Source organism: Halichoerus grypus, chromosome 6 (genome assembly GCF_964656455.1).
Source record: "Halichoerus grypus chromosome 6, mHalGry1.hap1.1, whole genome shotgun sequence".
Lineage (NCBI taxonomy): Eukaryota > Metazoa > Chordata > Mammalia > Carnivora > Phocidae > Halichoerus > Halichoerus grypus.
Window position 1 is genome coordinate 69,995,767 of NC_135717.1, and position 13,910 is coordinate 70,009,676.

The 13,910-nt window shown below is 35.6% G+C and overlaps 1 protein-coding gene across 9 annotated transcripts in view; it reads right to left on the bottom strand.

The window, feature by feature from the left end:
- The window catches only part of ARHGAP12 (Rho GTPase activating protein 12), a 124,806-nt gene that overhangs the window by 48,280 nt on the left and 62,616 nt on the right, over positions 1–13,910 (bottom strand). For 7 of the 9 annotated variants that reach the window (XM_078075342.1, XM_036099599.2, XM_036099600.2 and 4 more), the window contains 3 exons: positions 11,232–11,495; positions 3,567–3,704; positions 2,329–2,409 (listed from right to left, as the gene is read on the bottom strand). In XM_078075342.1, coding sequence (XP_077931468.1) covers positions 2,329–2,409; positions 3,567–3,704; positions 11,232–11,495 — 483 coding nt within the window. The remainder of the gene's footprint in view (positions 1–2,328; positions 2,410–3,566; positions 3,705–11,231; positions 11,496–13,910) is intronic. The other 2 variants (XM_078075343.1, XM_036099601.2) reach the window with 1 other exon arrangement.

The following is a 13,910-nucleotide window of genomic DNA, read 5'->3' on the forward strand; positions in this document are numbered from 1 at the left end:
CTGCTCAGTGGGAAGCCTGTTTCTCCCTTTCCCTCTGCCTGCCACTCCCCCTGTTTATGCTATCAAATAAATAAAATCTTAAAAAAACAAAAAACAAAACCAATGTGACAAAACCATGGAGACAATAAAAAGATCAGTGGTTGGCAGGGGCTGGGGGAGGTAGTGAACAGAGGATTTTTAGGGCAGTGAAAATACTTTGTATGATATGATAATGAAAGACATGTCTGTATACATTTGTCCAAACCCACAGAATATACAACACCAAGAATGAACCCTAAGGTAGACTTTGGGTGATTATGACATGTCAAGGTAGGTTCATCCTTAGTAAAGAACAGACCATTCTGGTGAGTGATGTTGATAACGGGGGAGGTTGTACATGTGTAGGAGGAACTAGGGATATAAGAGAAATCTCTATACCTTCGTCTCACTTTTACTGTAAACCTGTAACTGTTCTAAAAAAAATTAAGCCTTAAAAAAAAAAAAGCCCACAATGTGATATATCTTCATAACTCTTTGCATGTGAGTTTTGTAATTAAAATATAAAAGTTATCATCAATAACACTAATGTTATGTTGCAAACAGCATTATTTTCAAAAAACAATCCTATTGTCTATATGTAAAATTTTAATACAACTTCTCATTTTGAAAGTATTAAAAAATGGTTAAAAATAGTTTTTTCTGGGGCGCCTGGGTGGCTCAGTTGGTTAAGTGTCTGCCTTCGGCTCAGGTCATGATCCCAGGGTCCTGGGATCGAGTCCCACATCGGGCTCCCTGCTCAGTGGGGAGCCTGTTTCTCCTTCTCCTTCTGCCTGCCTCTCTGCCTACTTGTGCTCTATCTCTCTGTCAAATAAATAAATAAAATATTTAAAAAAATTTTTTTTTCTGCTGAGTTGGGCAAAAGAGAAAGTACTTGTGAAAATACATGCTAAAATACATGTAAAATATGGAAATACAAAAGCTTATTTGAAGATCTGACAAGGCTTTTTTTAACACAAGAAAATTCTGGGGCTGTACTTATAGCTAAATTAATCAAAAGAATTATTATTTCCTTTATCCTCATCACCGACCCCTGAACCCTGCGCCAAGTTTGCATTATAGCAACCTACATCATTCCTTGGTATCTTAGCATTTTAAAAGCTCTCAGACTTATAATGGAGTTCTTATGCTACTAGCTCAAGATAGGTCACAAAGGTGTTCTTAATAATCGAGTACTGGCTGTATATCTTATTATACTAGTATCAAGCCTTACAATTTCATAAAATACAGGCCAGATAACATTCACATAGGAAGAAACCACAATTATCACTACTTTACTAGACAGTGTTTTCCAACCTTCAAGTTAGTAACATCTAGTGATTTTTTTCTATATCCATGTATCTTTATACTAATAGTACTTTTCTTTAAATTGACTTACTTTGGCAAAAAGACAATTTCTTTAAAAATTGAAGTCTATCTAACGCTATAGATATGTCTACTAACACTGTCATTTTCTAAAACATCAACATTTAATATCAATTAAAATTTAAACATTTGCTCAGATATCATTTAAAATGATCTCAATACTAATAGTGACAAGCACATGACCACTTTGAAACCCACTGCCTTAAGATAAACTCAGCACTGATGTACTTATCTGAAAAAAGGTATCCAGTGAAACCCCAGAAAATCTCAGCACATGCTGCTAATGACTGACACAATTACAACACATATTTACATACGAAAATAAACTGGAATACTGAGTTGCTTTTTTCTCTTAAAAAAAAAAAAGATTAGATGTAAGATTAACCTCATGTAGAAAATTCAATATATGTAAGTTGACTAGATGTAAGATGGCCTTATTGGCACTGAAGGAAATTCTTATTTCTAGGAATGATGAACAACTGATTTCAAGTTAAACCAAAAGAATTTTTGAATAGGAATTATCAGTATTATATAGCAAAGATCATACACATCTTAGAAAAATGTAGCCAAAGGATTCTCAATAAATTCCAAAAAAAAAGTTTCGCTTTTTAGGGCGCCTGGGTGGCTCAGTTGGTTAAGCGACTGCCTTCGGCTCAGGTCATGATCCTGGAGTCCCGGGATCGAGTCCCGCATCGGGCTCCCTGCTCGGCGGGGAGTCTGCTTCTCCCTCTGACCCTCCTCCCTCTCATGCTGTCTCTCATTCTCTCTCTCTCAAATAAATAAATAAAATCTTAAAAAAAAAAAAAAAAAAAAAGTTTCGCTTTTTAAAAGCTGAATAAAAATTTTACAGTAAATCTACTAAGGCCATTTTCAGATATTATTTTATCTACTGCTTTAAAATAGAAATTCAATGTTAAGGTTTATTACCTTCGGCAATTCCCATTCCGAACGAGATCCATCTGCACTGTAGTAATATTGTCTACCTTGATCATCAACATGCTTGAGCCACTACAAAAACAAAACAGATGTAAAACAACAAACACAAAAACCAAAAAAAGTGTTATTTTTTAAATTTAAGTAAAAGTGAGTTTAAGCTTATACAACCAGAGATATTAGACATTTTTCTTGTGAATTTTATTCTACTTCCTCAAGAACACCGTAAAAAAAATTTACAAACTTATACTAATAGATTTGTATTTTAAGTTTGGTAAGAGTAAGTAAACTCAATATTAAATGTGAATTTATTTCCTCTTTCTTCCAGTGTCAAGCTAGTTCCAATGTCAAGCACCACTTAACATAAGAAAATATAACATAAAGACACACAGATATACATATACACTGGACACAGTGCCACACTCACTCTGAAAACAGGGTTGAGAAATGAACAAAAGAGAATTTTTTTTAAATCTTCAAATATAAAACTACTGAACAATTTAAGCCAAACTTCATGCAAGCCCTTAGGAATTACCTCCTTCAGCCAACACATTTCTCACTCAGTATCATTTAAATAACACTAATAATAAAACTTCATACGATATGATACAGGGACTATGAGGGGCAAAAGACTAAGTACTGCTAATTTAACAAATGATCTTAAATGTGAAATACATGAAAACTAATGTGTCCTTATGTTCTAGTGTGAAGTAATTAAAGCAAGCACAACCAACCAGTTATCTTCTCTGATGATACCAGATGTTAATACGTAAAATTTCAATATGCATTCCCAAACTACTTCATCATAAAGTACTAGATTCATGGTTTTTGTTTTACATAACTTGGTTATAAAAGAAAAAGGATAGAAAGTGAGATGGTGTATCATAGTGACACATGCTGAGAACACTATTCCTAAAATACCATTCCTCAAGAAAAATATAAAGAAATATGCTTACTGAAGAAGTCTAAACAGAATGACACTCAGTAGGTCTACTCTTAAAAAGATCTGTCTCAAACAGTTTTGACACCACAAAAATCAGTGTAATTATAAGCAATTTATAACCATGAATCAGTAGTTACATAATGAGTTTTCATGTTGTCAAGTGGCATGATTTCAGAATTACAATAAAGAATATTTTCATGCGTTTTTAAAATACTACTAAAACTTCAGTACACAACTATTTCATGAAAGGATTCTGACCAAAAAACTAGATGAGAAAAAAAGAATGTACCTTTTCATTAGTATAGTCACTGGTATATAAGGTATGCCCACGTTCATCCAACTCTTCTGACCAACCCCTTGGAGGAGAACCACACTGACTATCTGACTGGCTGTAACAAATGCTGTGGTAGTTTTCTTCTGATGAAAGCTATAAATAGTCAGAAACATAAGGATTTTTCTTCTTTGAATATATATATATATATATATATATATATGCAGCAGTTGCAAATCTAAGCAATAAACTGTAATTAGCCATAAGCACTAAGATTTCTTGACTATATCTGAAAATTTAATTTTCAAAACAAACTGTTAGTCTTTCAAATAGTACACTGTAAGTGGTAAGGTTAAATTAATAATAGTTATTTTATCACAACGATGTAACCCTGGAAAAATTCACCATAATAAAACTGAAAACAATGTTTTCAGACTGAGAGATAAAATGCTACCTTCTATCATTTAATTCTGCTTTTAAACTGAAATCAGGTTAAAAACCGACAGGAGAAGGGGCGCCTGGGTGGTTCAGCCATTAAGCGTCTGCCTTCGGCTCAGGTCATGATCCCAGGGTCCTGGGATCGAGCCCCACATCGGGCTCCCTGCTCAGCGGAAAGCCTGCTTCTCCCTCTCCAACTTCCCCTGCTTGTGTTCCCTCTCTCGCTGTGTCTCTCTCTGTCAAATAAGTATATAAAAATAATAATAATAATAATAAAACCCCGACAGGAGTGTGTATGGGTATACACATCCATGTGTAAGCAAAATAGGGGATGAGGGTACTTCATCAGACTGAGTTTCTTGAAAATTCTCATGCCTGGCAAACAACAGTGCTCAAGATATAAATATATCTTGAATTATGTTTTTTCTAATGTACGGAACTGGGAGGGAGGAGACACTAGTCTTGTAATACTGTATTTTATGTTCTAATTTATTGATTTTACTTGTCTAATTTATTTCCTCAATCAAATGTTTATTAAAGATAGTTGAAAACTAAACTTCGAACAAGAAAAAATAATATTGAAAAAATTCAAACATGATAGAGCAGTGAAAAAATTCAGTATGGAAATAACTTAGGTATGCTTTACTTTTAAAAGCATGATAAAGGGCGCCTGGGTGGCTCAGTCGTTACGCGTCTGCCTTCAGCTCAGGTCATGATCCTGGGGTCCCGGGATCGAGTCCCACATCGGGCTCCCTGCTCGGCAGGAAGCCTGCTTCTCCCTCTCCCACTCCCCCTGCTTGTGTTCCTGCTCTCGCTATCTCTCTCTGTCAAATAAATAAAATCTTTAAAAAAAAAAATAAAATAAAAGCATGATAAAATTCAGACATACAAGACAAGCAATTAAGATTGACAAAACTTAATTTCTGCTTTTTCAAACAAGAGGCACGATAATGTGAGTGAGTAGCAACTTGCTTACTGCACTTAAACTTCATTCATTCACAAATATTTATGGAGATTAGCTCTCTTGTAAATGACCCCTCCAGGGTCATTTTTAGGTAGATTCTCAATGTTGTAGAAGTAACTTAAAGACATAAACATACTAATAGTAACATGTTCACAAAAACTGACATAGACAACTTTACAGAAGCCCTGCATAAAGTGAGCTATATACGTTTTGTAACAGTAATGTTAAAAATGGAAAACCTATTTCAAAAATCAGGACTTGGGGCGCCTGGGTGGCTCAGTCAGTTAAGCAGCTGCCTTCGGCTCCGGTCATGATCCCAGGGTCCTGGGATCGAGCCCCACACTGGGCTCCCTGCTCAGCGGGAAGCCTGCTTCTCCCTCTCCCACTCCCCCTACTTGTGTTCCCTCTCTCCTGTCTCTCTCTCTCTGTCAGATAAATAAATAAAATCTTTAAAAACAAAAAAAGCAAAAAAAAACTAAAATCAGGACTTATTTTTAAATTGAGACCACCTAAAATATACGTTCATGTAAGCAAAGTACAATAAAATCTTTTAGAAACAGAGAAATCTATACAATGGAATATTATTCAGCCATAAAAAAAAAAAAAGAATGTAATTTTACCATCTGCAACAACAGAGATGGACCTTAAGGCCATTATGCTAAGTGAAATAAGTCAGATAGAGAAAGACAAATACCATATGATCCCACTTATGTGGAATCCTCAAAACAAAACAGAACAAACTCACAGACACAGAGAACAGACTGGTGGTTGCCAGAGGTGGGGGAGGAGGCAGGTTAAATGGGTGAAGGGGGCCAAAAGGCACAAATTTCCAGTTATACAATAAATAAGTCATGGGGGTATAATGTACTACATGGAAAACACAGTTAATAATACTGTATTGCATATGTGAAAGTTGCTAAGACAGTGGATCTTAAAACTTCTCACAAGACAAAAAAATTCTGTAAGTGGTGATGGATGTTAACTAGACTTATTGTGGTGATCATTTCACAATATACACAAATATAGAATCACTAGGGTTGTACACCTGAAACTAACAATGTTGTATGTCAATTACACCTGAATAACAGTAAAACTAATTTAGGAAACAAAGTCACTAAATCAATTTTTTCATAAACATGACTTTCTAAGCTGACGAAATGCTCCCATAATTTCCCAATTTTTGTGCAGTAAGATGTTTCTTTCTTGCATGAAAAGAAATCTCCGGTATTTCAACATGTTTTATTTCTTTATAAAACCAGGAGTACCTTTAAAATCTTGGTATTTACTGCTAGAGAAGAGCTATTTAGTGGCAATTAAATAAAATTATTTTTGGTAAGCATTCTCTAAATGTTAACTGTGCTATACTCATAACTCCATTCAGCAGGGTATTTGGCTCAGTAACTTTGGGGTATATATTTTGCGGCAAATATAGCCTTATAGAGGGGGCTACAGAGATGTTCCATTTACAGGAGAATGACACATGGATACTGAAATGATTACCTGGATTAAAACAATTTAAAATATTACATAAATTTTTCAAGAATCATCCAGAAGCAAGAGGTTAAGAAATACTCAGAGATCAAAAACTAAGTAGAATATAAAGACCAGCTTTCTCTTTGAAGGCATTTGCCAAACCCCAAACTAGAACATTAATTTTCAAGGCCATGAAGTATTGGGGAACAGGAATCGAGACTACCAAAAGTAGGGAGTGTTAACAGGATTCCCCCCTGACAATAAAGAACTGGAACCCCAAAGAACTATGCCCTCAGATTATCAGTGAGCCAGAAATAAGTCTTGTCCCTTTATTCCTCACAAGGGAAATAACAGGAATCTCCCCAGATAAATGGGGGAAAATGGGAGAATCTCCAACCACAAACCAGGCTTCATGCAATCCAAATTACTACTACCTAGATGGCCTATAAAAACTAAAGCTGAAAATTCAGTTTCAAATGTTCACAGGATACTAGCTTCCTGGCAGAAACAAAAGCAAATCCTCTCTGACAGAACAATCTTTCAACCCCAGCATTAAAGACTTCTATATATAAAAATCTCCAAGCACTATACATAGTCTAATAAAACACACATACAGGGACGCCTGGGTGGCTAGTTGGTTAAGCATCTGCCTTTCACTCGGGTCATGATCCCAGGGTCCTGGGATCAAGTCCCACATCGGGCTCCCTGCTCAGTGGGGAGCCTGCTTCTCCCTCTGCCTGCTGCTCCCCCTGCTTGTGCTCTCTGACAAATAAATAAAATATTTTAAAAAATAAATAAGTAAAACACACATATGTGGACAAGATGTGAAACAAAACACCATGAGTAAGAGTCAGCAGAAAAGCAGCATAATCCAACTCTTAAAGACCTTATGTACTAGAATTATAAAAAATAAAATATAAAATAAGACTAAAGAAAGATATGACAAATAAATGAAATACATGATCCTTCACTGGATCTTTCATTGCAGGAAAAAAAATCTATAAAGGATATTACCTGACAAGTGAGAAACACTGAATATTAACTGTGTATTAAGTAACATACCAATATTAAACTTCTTGGGTATGATAATCTTTCACCAAAAACAACAACAACAGTTTTGCTGGAAAATGTCCTTATACTTAGAGAATAAAATATTGTCTTAATCCAAATGGTTCAGAAAAAAAATTACTAGCAGGTAGAAGGAGGAAGAGAAAAAGCAAATGTGGCAAAATGTTAAAACAGGCAAATCTAGATAAAGGCTATCTAGTATGTGGATGTTTATTATACTATTTTTTTAGGTTTAAGACTTTTCAAAGTAATAAGATGGAGAAGCTCTCCCAAATAAATAAAAGCTAACATGAACATGTTTTTAAAATTTACAGATTGGTTTAATAATAAAGATGAAAAATGGTGAACAGGAACTACATCAAAAACTACTGAGAACAAAGCACAAAAAGACACAGAGATAAAATTCACAAATAAAGGGAAATCAAAAGACATGACCGATGTAAGCAGATTAAATATTCATCTAATCAAAGCTCCAGAATGAAAGGAAAGAGAAAGTGGGACAGAGGCTATTTATAGAAAACCAGGAATTTTCCAGAACTAATCAAGGATAGGACTCCTCAAGTTCAAGAATCCCAACAAAAGGGGTGCCTGGGTGGCTCAGTCGGTTAAGTGTCTGCCTTCAGCTCAGGTCACGATCCCAGGGTCCTAGGTTGGGCTCCTTGCTCAGCGGGAAATCTGCTTCTCCCTCTCCCTGTTTGTGTTCTCTCTTTGTCAAATAAATAAATTTTTTAAAATCCTTACAAAAAGGACTGTATATCAAGTAAAGATATTCTTTTTTTTTTTTTTTTTTTTTTTAAAGATTTTATTTATTTATTTGAGAGAGAGAGAGAGAGAGCACATGAGAGGGGGAGGGCCAGAGGAAGAAGCAGACTCCCCGCTGAGCAGGGAGCCCGATGCGGGACTCGATCCCGGGACTCCAGGATCATGACCTGAGCCGAAGGCAGTCGCTTAACCAACTGAGCCACCCAGGCGCCCTCAAGTAAAGATATTCTTAAAAAAATGAGGAAAAATAAATTTCCAGAAAAAACTACGATTCTATCACTAACATCCTCAGTAAATTTTAAACTAAGATTCTACCACTAGCAAATCCTCACTAAGAAAATTTAAAAGTACGTGCTTAAGACAGAAGTTATCCAAGACAAACGTTATCCAAGATAATCTCATTTGCATAAAGGAGTGTGACGGGGAAAAAAGTGCTAAATAGGAGGATGAATTTAAGAATCAACATGTACAACAATAAGGGGGCTAAAAACAGAAATAAAAGCCAACAGCAAACAGCACATACAGTTCTCACATGGCCTTAAAGAGCAAGAGGATACTGACTAACTTTAGACTTTGGTAAGTATGCATGTTAGCATTTCTAAGGCAGGGCCCGCCCCAGCAGCACTACTGACATTCGGGGCCAGATGATTCTTTGTTGTGGGAGCTATCTCATGTATCAAGGATGTTTAATAGCATCTCTGGCTTTCTACCCACAAGATGCCAGGAGCCCTCCCCGAGCTGTAACAACAAAAAAAGTGTCCCCAGACATTGTCTAATGTCCCCCAGGAGGCAAAACTGTCCCCAGTTGAGAACCATTGTTCTAGGGTAACCACTAAAATAATAAGCTCTAATTAGATGGAAGAGTGACCATTTATTCCCCCTCTCAAGCCCCACTAAAAGTACTGAAATATGTTTTAAAAGACTTAAACTGCCAAGAACAGGGAGAACACAAGAAGAAAGCAGTCACAAAACTCTGGAAGCTGAGAGGCAGATGAACAAAAGACTAACTTATCTACAAAGAAAGCAGATTCTAAAATGGTGGAGGTAGGCAGTGGAGTTGGTGAGGGAAGTGAAATCCAACCACTTTACAGAGCAGAATCTTCAAATGGCTCAGGAACTGACAGTATTAAGTCCTCCTGGAACTAAGGGTGAAGGCAGGGGTATTGCAATGAGGACTAAAATTGCCAGAATCCCTTTCCTTCAGGCCTGCTTGCTAGGTGTGCACCCTCCCCTCTTCCCAGTAAAAGTACAGGAATTAATTACCTCTTATGAGGGAAAAACAGTAAGATTCTGATTTGGAAGACAAGAGGCACAACTGGGTCATGGGTACCAACCAGAAAAAGGGGAGACTGAGGGACTATATGCAAAACTAAATGCTGACTACCAAGACCCTGGCAGCCCTTACTTTCCTGGCAGATTTTAAGACTTCTGTGAAGACTGAGTAGTCTAAAAGAAAGACCTAATGGTTCTGACACTAGAGACTCCTGGCAAGCAGCTGATCCATAACACCATACACTGAAGTTCAAAATGCCCTCCAACTGTGAGGAAAAAATTATTTCCAACCTAGAATTCTATACTCAGGCAAGCTATCAATTAAATATAAGAGCAGAATACAAACATTTTCACATACAAAGTCTCAATATTACCTCCTATATGCAACCCTTCTCAAGAAATTATTAGAAAATGTGCTCTAGAGATGAGTAGTGTAAGCAGAGATTGTGATATACAAATCACTCTCATCTATTTATTAATATGGAAAGCTAAAAAGCATGTTTAAAGTTGCTGTGTGTACTTTAAATTTCCTTAAATTATTCTATAACTGAACTCTTTCCCTAATTCTTCCAAATTATTAGATTTTACTTTATTATTCATATACAGAACAATGTAATTTGAAATCTTTCTAGATCTACAATTCAAATAATTTTCCCAACACTTTTCTTATTATAGTAACACATGAACAAATTTCTCTCACTACTCCCGATCTCATTCTTGAACACTGAAAGTACAAGTTACCACCAAACCAAAGCTACAAATAACCAACTGAAAAATAGGACAAGAGGAGGAGTCATTAACTACAAAAAGCTTTTAGATTCCACTAAATACAAGATGTGTTACCTGCTTTTTCCAGCTCCTACCTAACTGGAGTTCTGTTTTTATTATACATGCTTTCTGTAAGAGCAGAGTGTCCCATGCAGGTGTAGGGGCCTCCGTCTATCAAACAGCAGGATTTAACTCCATTCTATCAATCCTACCCAAGTCTCTCCTGCATGTCTGAAGAGTCCCAAGGAATCTCTCCAGACCTCTGACATGACTGTTTCTCAAAATATAGCTGGCCAAGTTCACTGTACCACCCTCCAAGAGGTGCAGGGAAAGGTGAAACAAAGGTGGGGGGCAAGTAGTATGAACACTTGATAGAGAAAATAACGATTTTAGAGTAAACAGTCATACTTTACAAGATGGCTCATTTATAGCATTATACTTATTTTCCTTATATATAAATAAAAAGTGATCTTGTACCTCTGAAGGACAAACACTGAAAAGCATCTCTGTAGCCAAACCAAACCAATACAGAAAAGTGTCTGTTTTAACCAGTTCATAACTTTGTTTTTATTTATGTGGCTAAATCATATCATATATTTTCTTTCCTTTTTCTAAAAAATGTCCCTGATTCGGCAATAACAGTAACTGCATTAGTATCTTCTAGAATGTGAGGGAAGCCACTGGCACTAAGCAATTTTAAATGAGTTAATTCAGGAACTAGTAAACACATTATAAGGTTAGCTACTGTCTACTAGTTAGACATTAGAAAATAACTAGCATTAATATAACGAAACTGGGAAAGAACATTTAGTAGCTTAGAGATTTCAAGTGTTCTACCATTTCAATACCAAGAAATAAACTATTCACTTCTTTGGCCTTGAATAATGAAAAGAGAGAAAGTTTGCTAAGTCACTGGTTGAGTCCTTAATTAGTCATACCTCTTGGTCTCCTGGACTCTGGAAATCTCCTTTGCTTATGCCTGTATCCCGAGTCCAACGAGGTGGTTTCCAGGTTCTTTCCTGGGTTCCTCTGTTATAGTAGTAACAACGCCCTGAACTATCTTTATGAGTTTCCCATTCTCCATTAATCTGAATTGCTGGGCTCCCAGGAAGTGGGGGAAGAGCAGACTGGGATATTTTCAGTTCTTGTAGATTAGCGTAGACAGGAGAATCTGGACGTCCTTGATTTGGAGGTGTTGTTGCCTGTGAAAAATGTGAAATATTCAGGCTTAAACTGGCATTTACAAATAAAAATTAAATGAAACATGAGACATAGAAAATACATATAAACTTATTTTAAAACATACATACAGGTGCACATATTCTCTCTAAAGAAAAAACAATTTCACAGTATTAAAATTCATGATTTTAAGTGTACTTAATAACTTCCCCTCACCCTGAAAGAATAGTCCACTAGAAGTCAGGAACTGTGGGTTCCAGTTCAAGATCTGGCACTAACAAGTTGTATGACATTGGATTAGATCACCTCATCCTCCCTGAAATTGAATTTTTAAATCTCTGTAAATGAGGGAATCAGATTAAACCACACAGGTCTCCTTTGTCTCTAAAAGTCTATGATTTTAGGCAATTTTTTAAAATACAAAAAGTCTTACATATGAGTAATTAAACATTTATTCAGAAAACTATCAAAAAAGATTTTATGTTGTAAACTCAAACATTAAACCAGCAATATATAAGTGAAAGATAAAGGAGATAAAATACTTCAGCTAAGAATTTACTACATTCTATTCTTTCTCAGCTAAATTTCTCAGTAGCAATAAATCATTTAATCTCTTCCTAGGTTCCTTATTTGTGAATTTCCTAACAGTGGAATAATAAGAATCAGCAGTAACTGATTAAAATGCTTAATCTCAATCTACAGCTTTACTTTTTACTTTTAAATGTCTCACTAGATGTCAGTCAAGAGCAGAATATTCTTCATACACTTTGCATAAGGACACTGTAAACTGTATTAAGTTAGAATTCTAGTAGCTGAAGAAAAAAGCCCATGTCTGAGAACACCTTTTTACACTGTGCATTCGTATTTGTGTACATATCTTTCCTTCTACGACAGAGTTTCTCAACCTTGGCACCAGTAACATTTTGGGTCAGGTAATTCTTTACTGTGTGGGGCTATCTTGTGTGTTTTAGAATGTTTACTAGCATCTCTGGCCTCTAACCACTAGATGACAGAGGCATTTCCATTATGTCAACTAAAAAGTCTCCAGACATCGCCAAATGTCCTCTGGGGACATAACTGACCCTGGCTGAGAACCATTGCTTTACTATATAAATCCTAGAGTTATATTCAGATGTTTAATTACTTCTATAATGTACCCAAGAGTTTTATGAATGCTTAAAAATACAGAATTTAAAAAGGGAAATGTGGATGGATACACTGAATCAGTTTTATTTGAATCAGTTTTATTAAAATTAAAGTACTTTAACTCCTAAAATATTATTTGCCTGTAAAATAATCATAATGAGTCTAAACCACAGAATAAGATTTATAAGTGAACACAGTAAAAATAACCCCAAACATCAATACATATGTAAAATGATTACATTTGGTCTTTTTACACATGGTAATTACCCAACTACTGTATTCAATGATACAAATTAGACTGTTTTCCTTGAAATGTTAGCTTTGAATTTAGACTACCACCAAACAGCATCTTTCTATGAAGAAAATCTATCTAAGAAGACAGATTTCCACGTAGTATTTCTCTTCCAGACTAATTCCTTACCCTGGTGAATTAGCCAAGGTAACAATGTTTCTCTGACTACAATGAAGTCTGTTAATATAACAAACAATTCTATATAGCAAATCATTTCTCAGAACCTTACCTAGAGAATATTTATTCAACAAGTGGTAAAAGAAGTTCTTATTTTGCTCCTGATACTTTACTACACTTGGAGAAATAAAGATGCCAAGAAACAGCCATTTTCTAAAAGCTATTTATGGAAAATAATATTAAATCCTTAAGAAACAACCAATTCCTATTAAACAGTTCAAATTCAAAGTTTTTCTAATTTAAAAAACTGAAATGCTTCGGGCGCCTGGGTGGCTCAGTTGGTTAAGCGACTGCCTTCGGCTCAGGTCATGATCCTGGAGTCCCTGGATCGAGTTCCGCATCGGGCTCCCTGCTCGGCAGGGAGCCTGCTTCTCCCTCTGACCCTCCCCCCTCTCATGTGCTCTCTCTCTCTCTCATTCTCTCTGTCTCAAATAAATAAATAAAAATCTTTAAAAAAAAAAAAAAACTGAAATGCTTCAACACGGTTTATGAGACTAGCGTAATTCTAAAACACAACCAAAGAATTAAATGAAAGAAAATTATAAACCAACCTCACTTACAAATATAAATGAAAATATACGAAGTAAAACATTAGCAATCAAATCCAGCACTGCATTAAGTAAATCAAGAAAGAAGTAGAAATATTAATAAAGTCTGTCTTTAGGAACTCTTTTACTGTAATTCTTTACATTAATAGATTCACATAATCATCTCCACAGATACCAACAATGCATTTGATAAAATTCAATGTGGATTCAGGATAAAACTCCTAGACTTTTTTTTTTTTTAAAGATTTTAATTTGAGAGAGAGCGCATGCGCGCG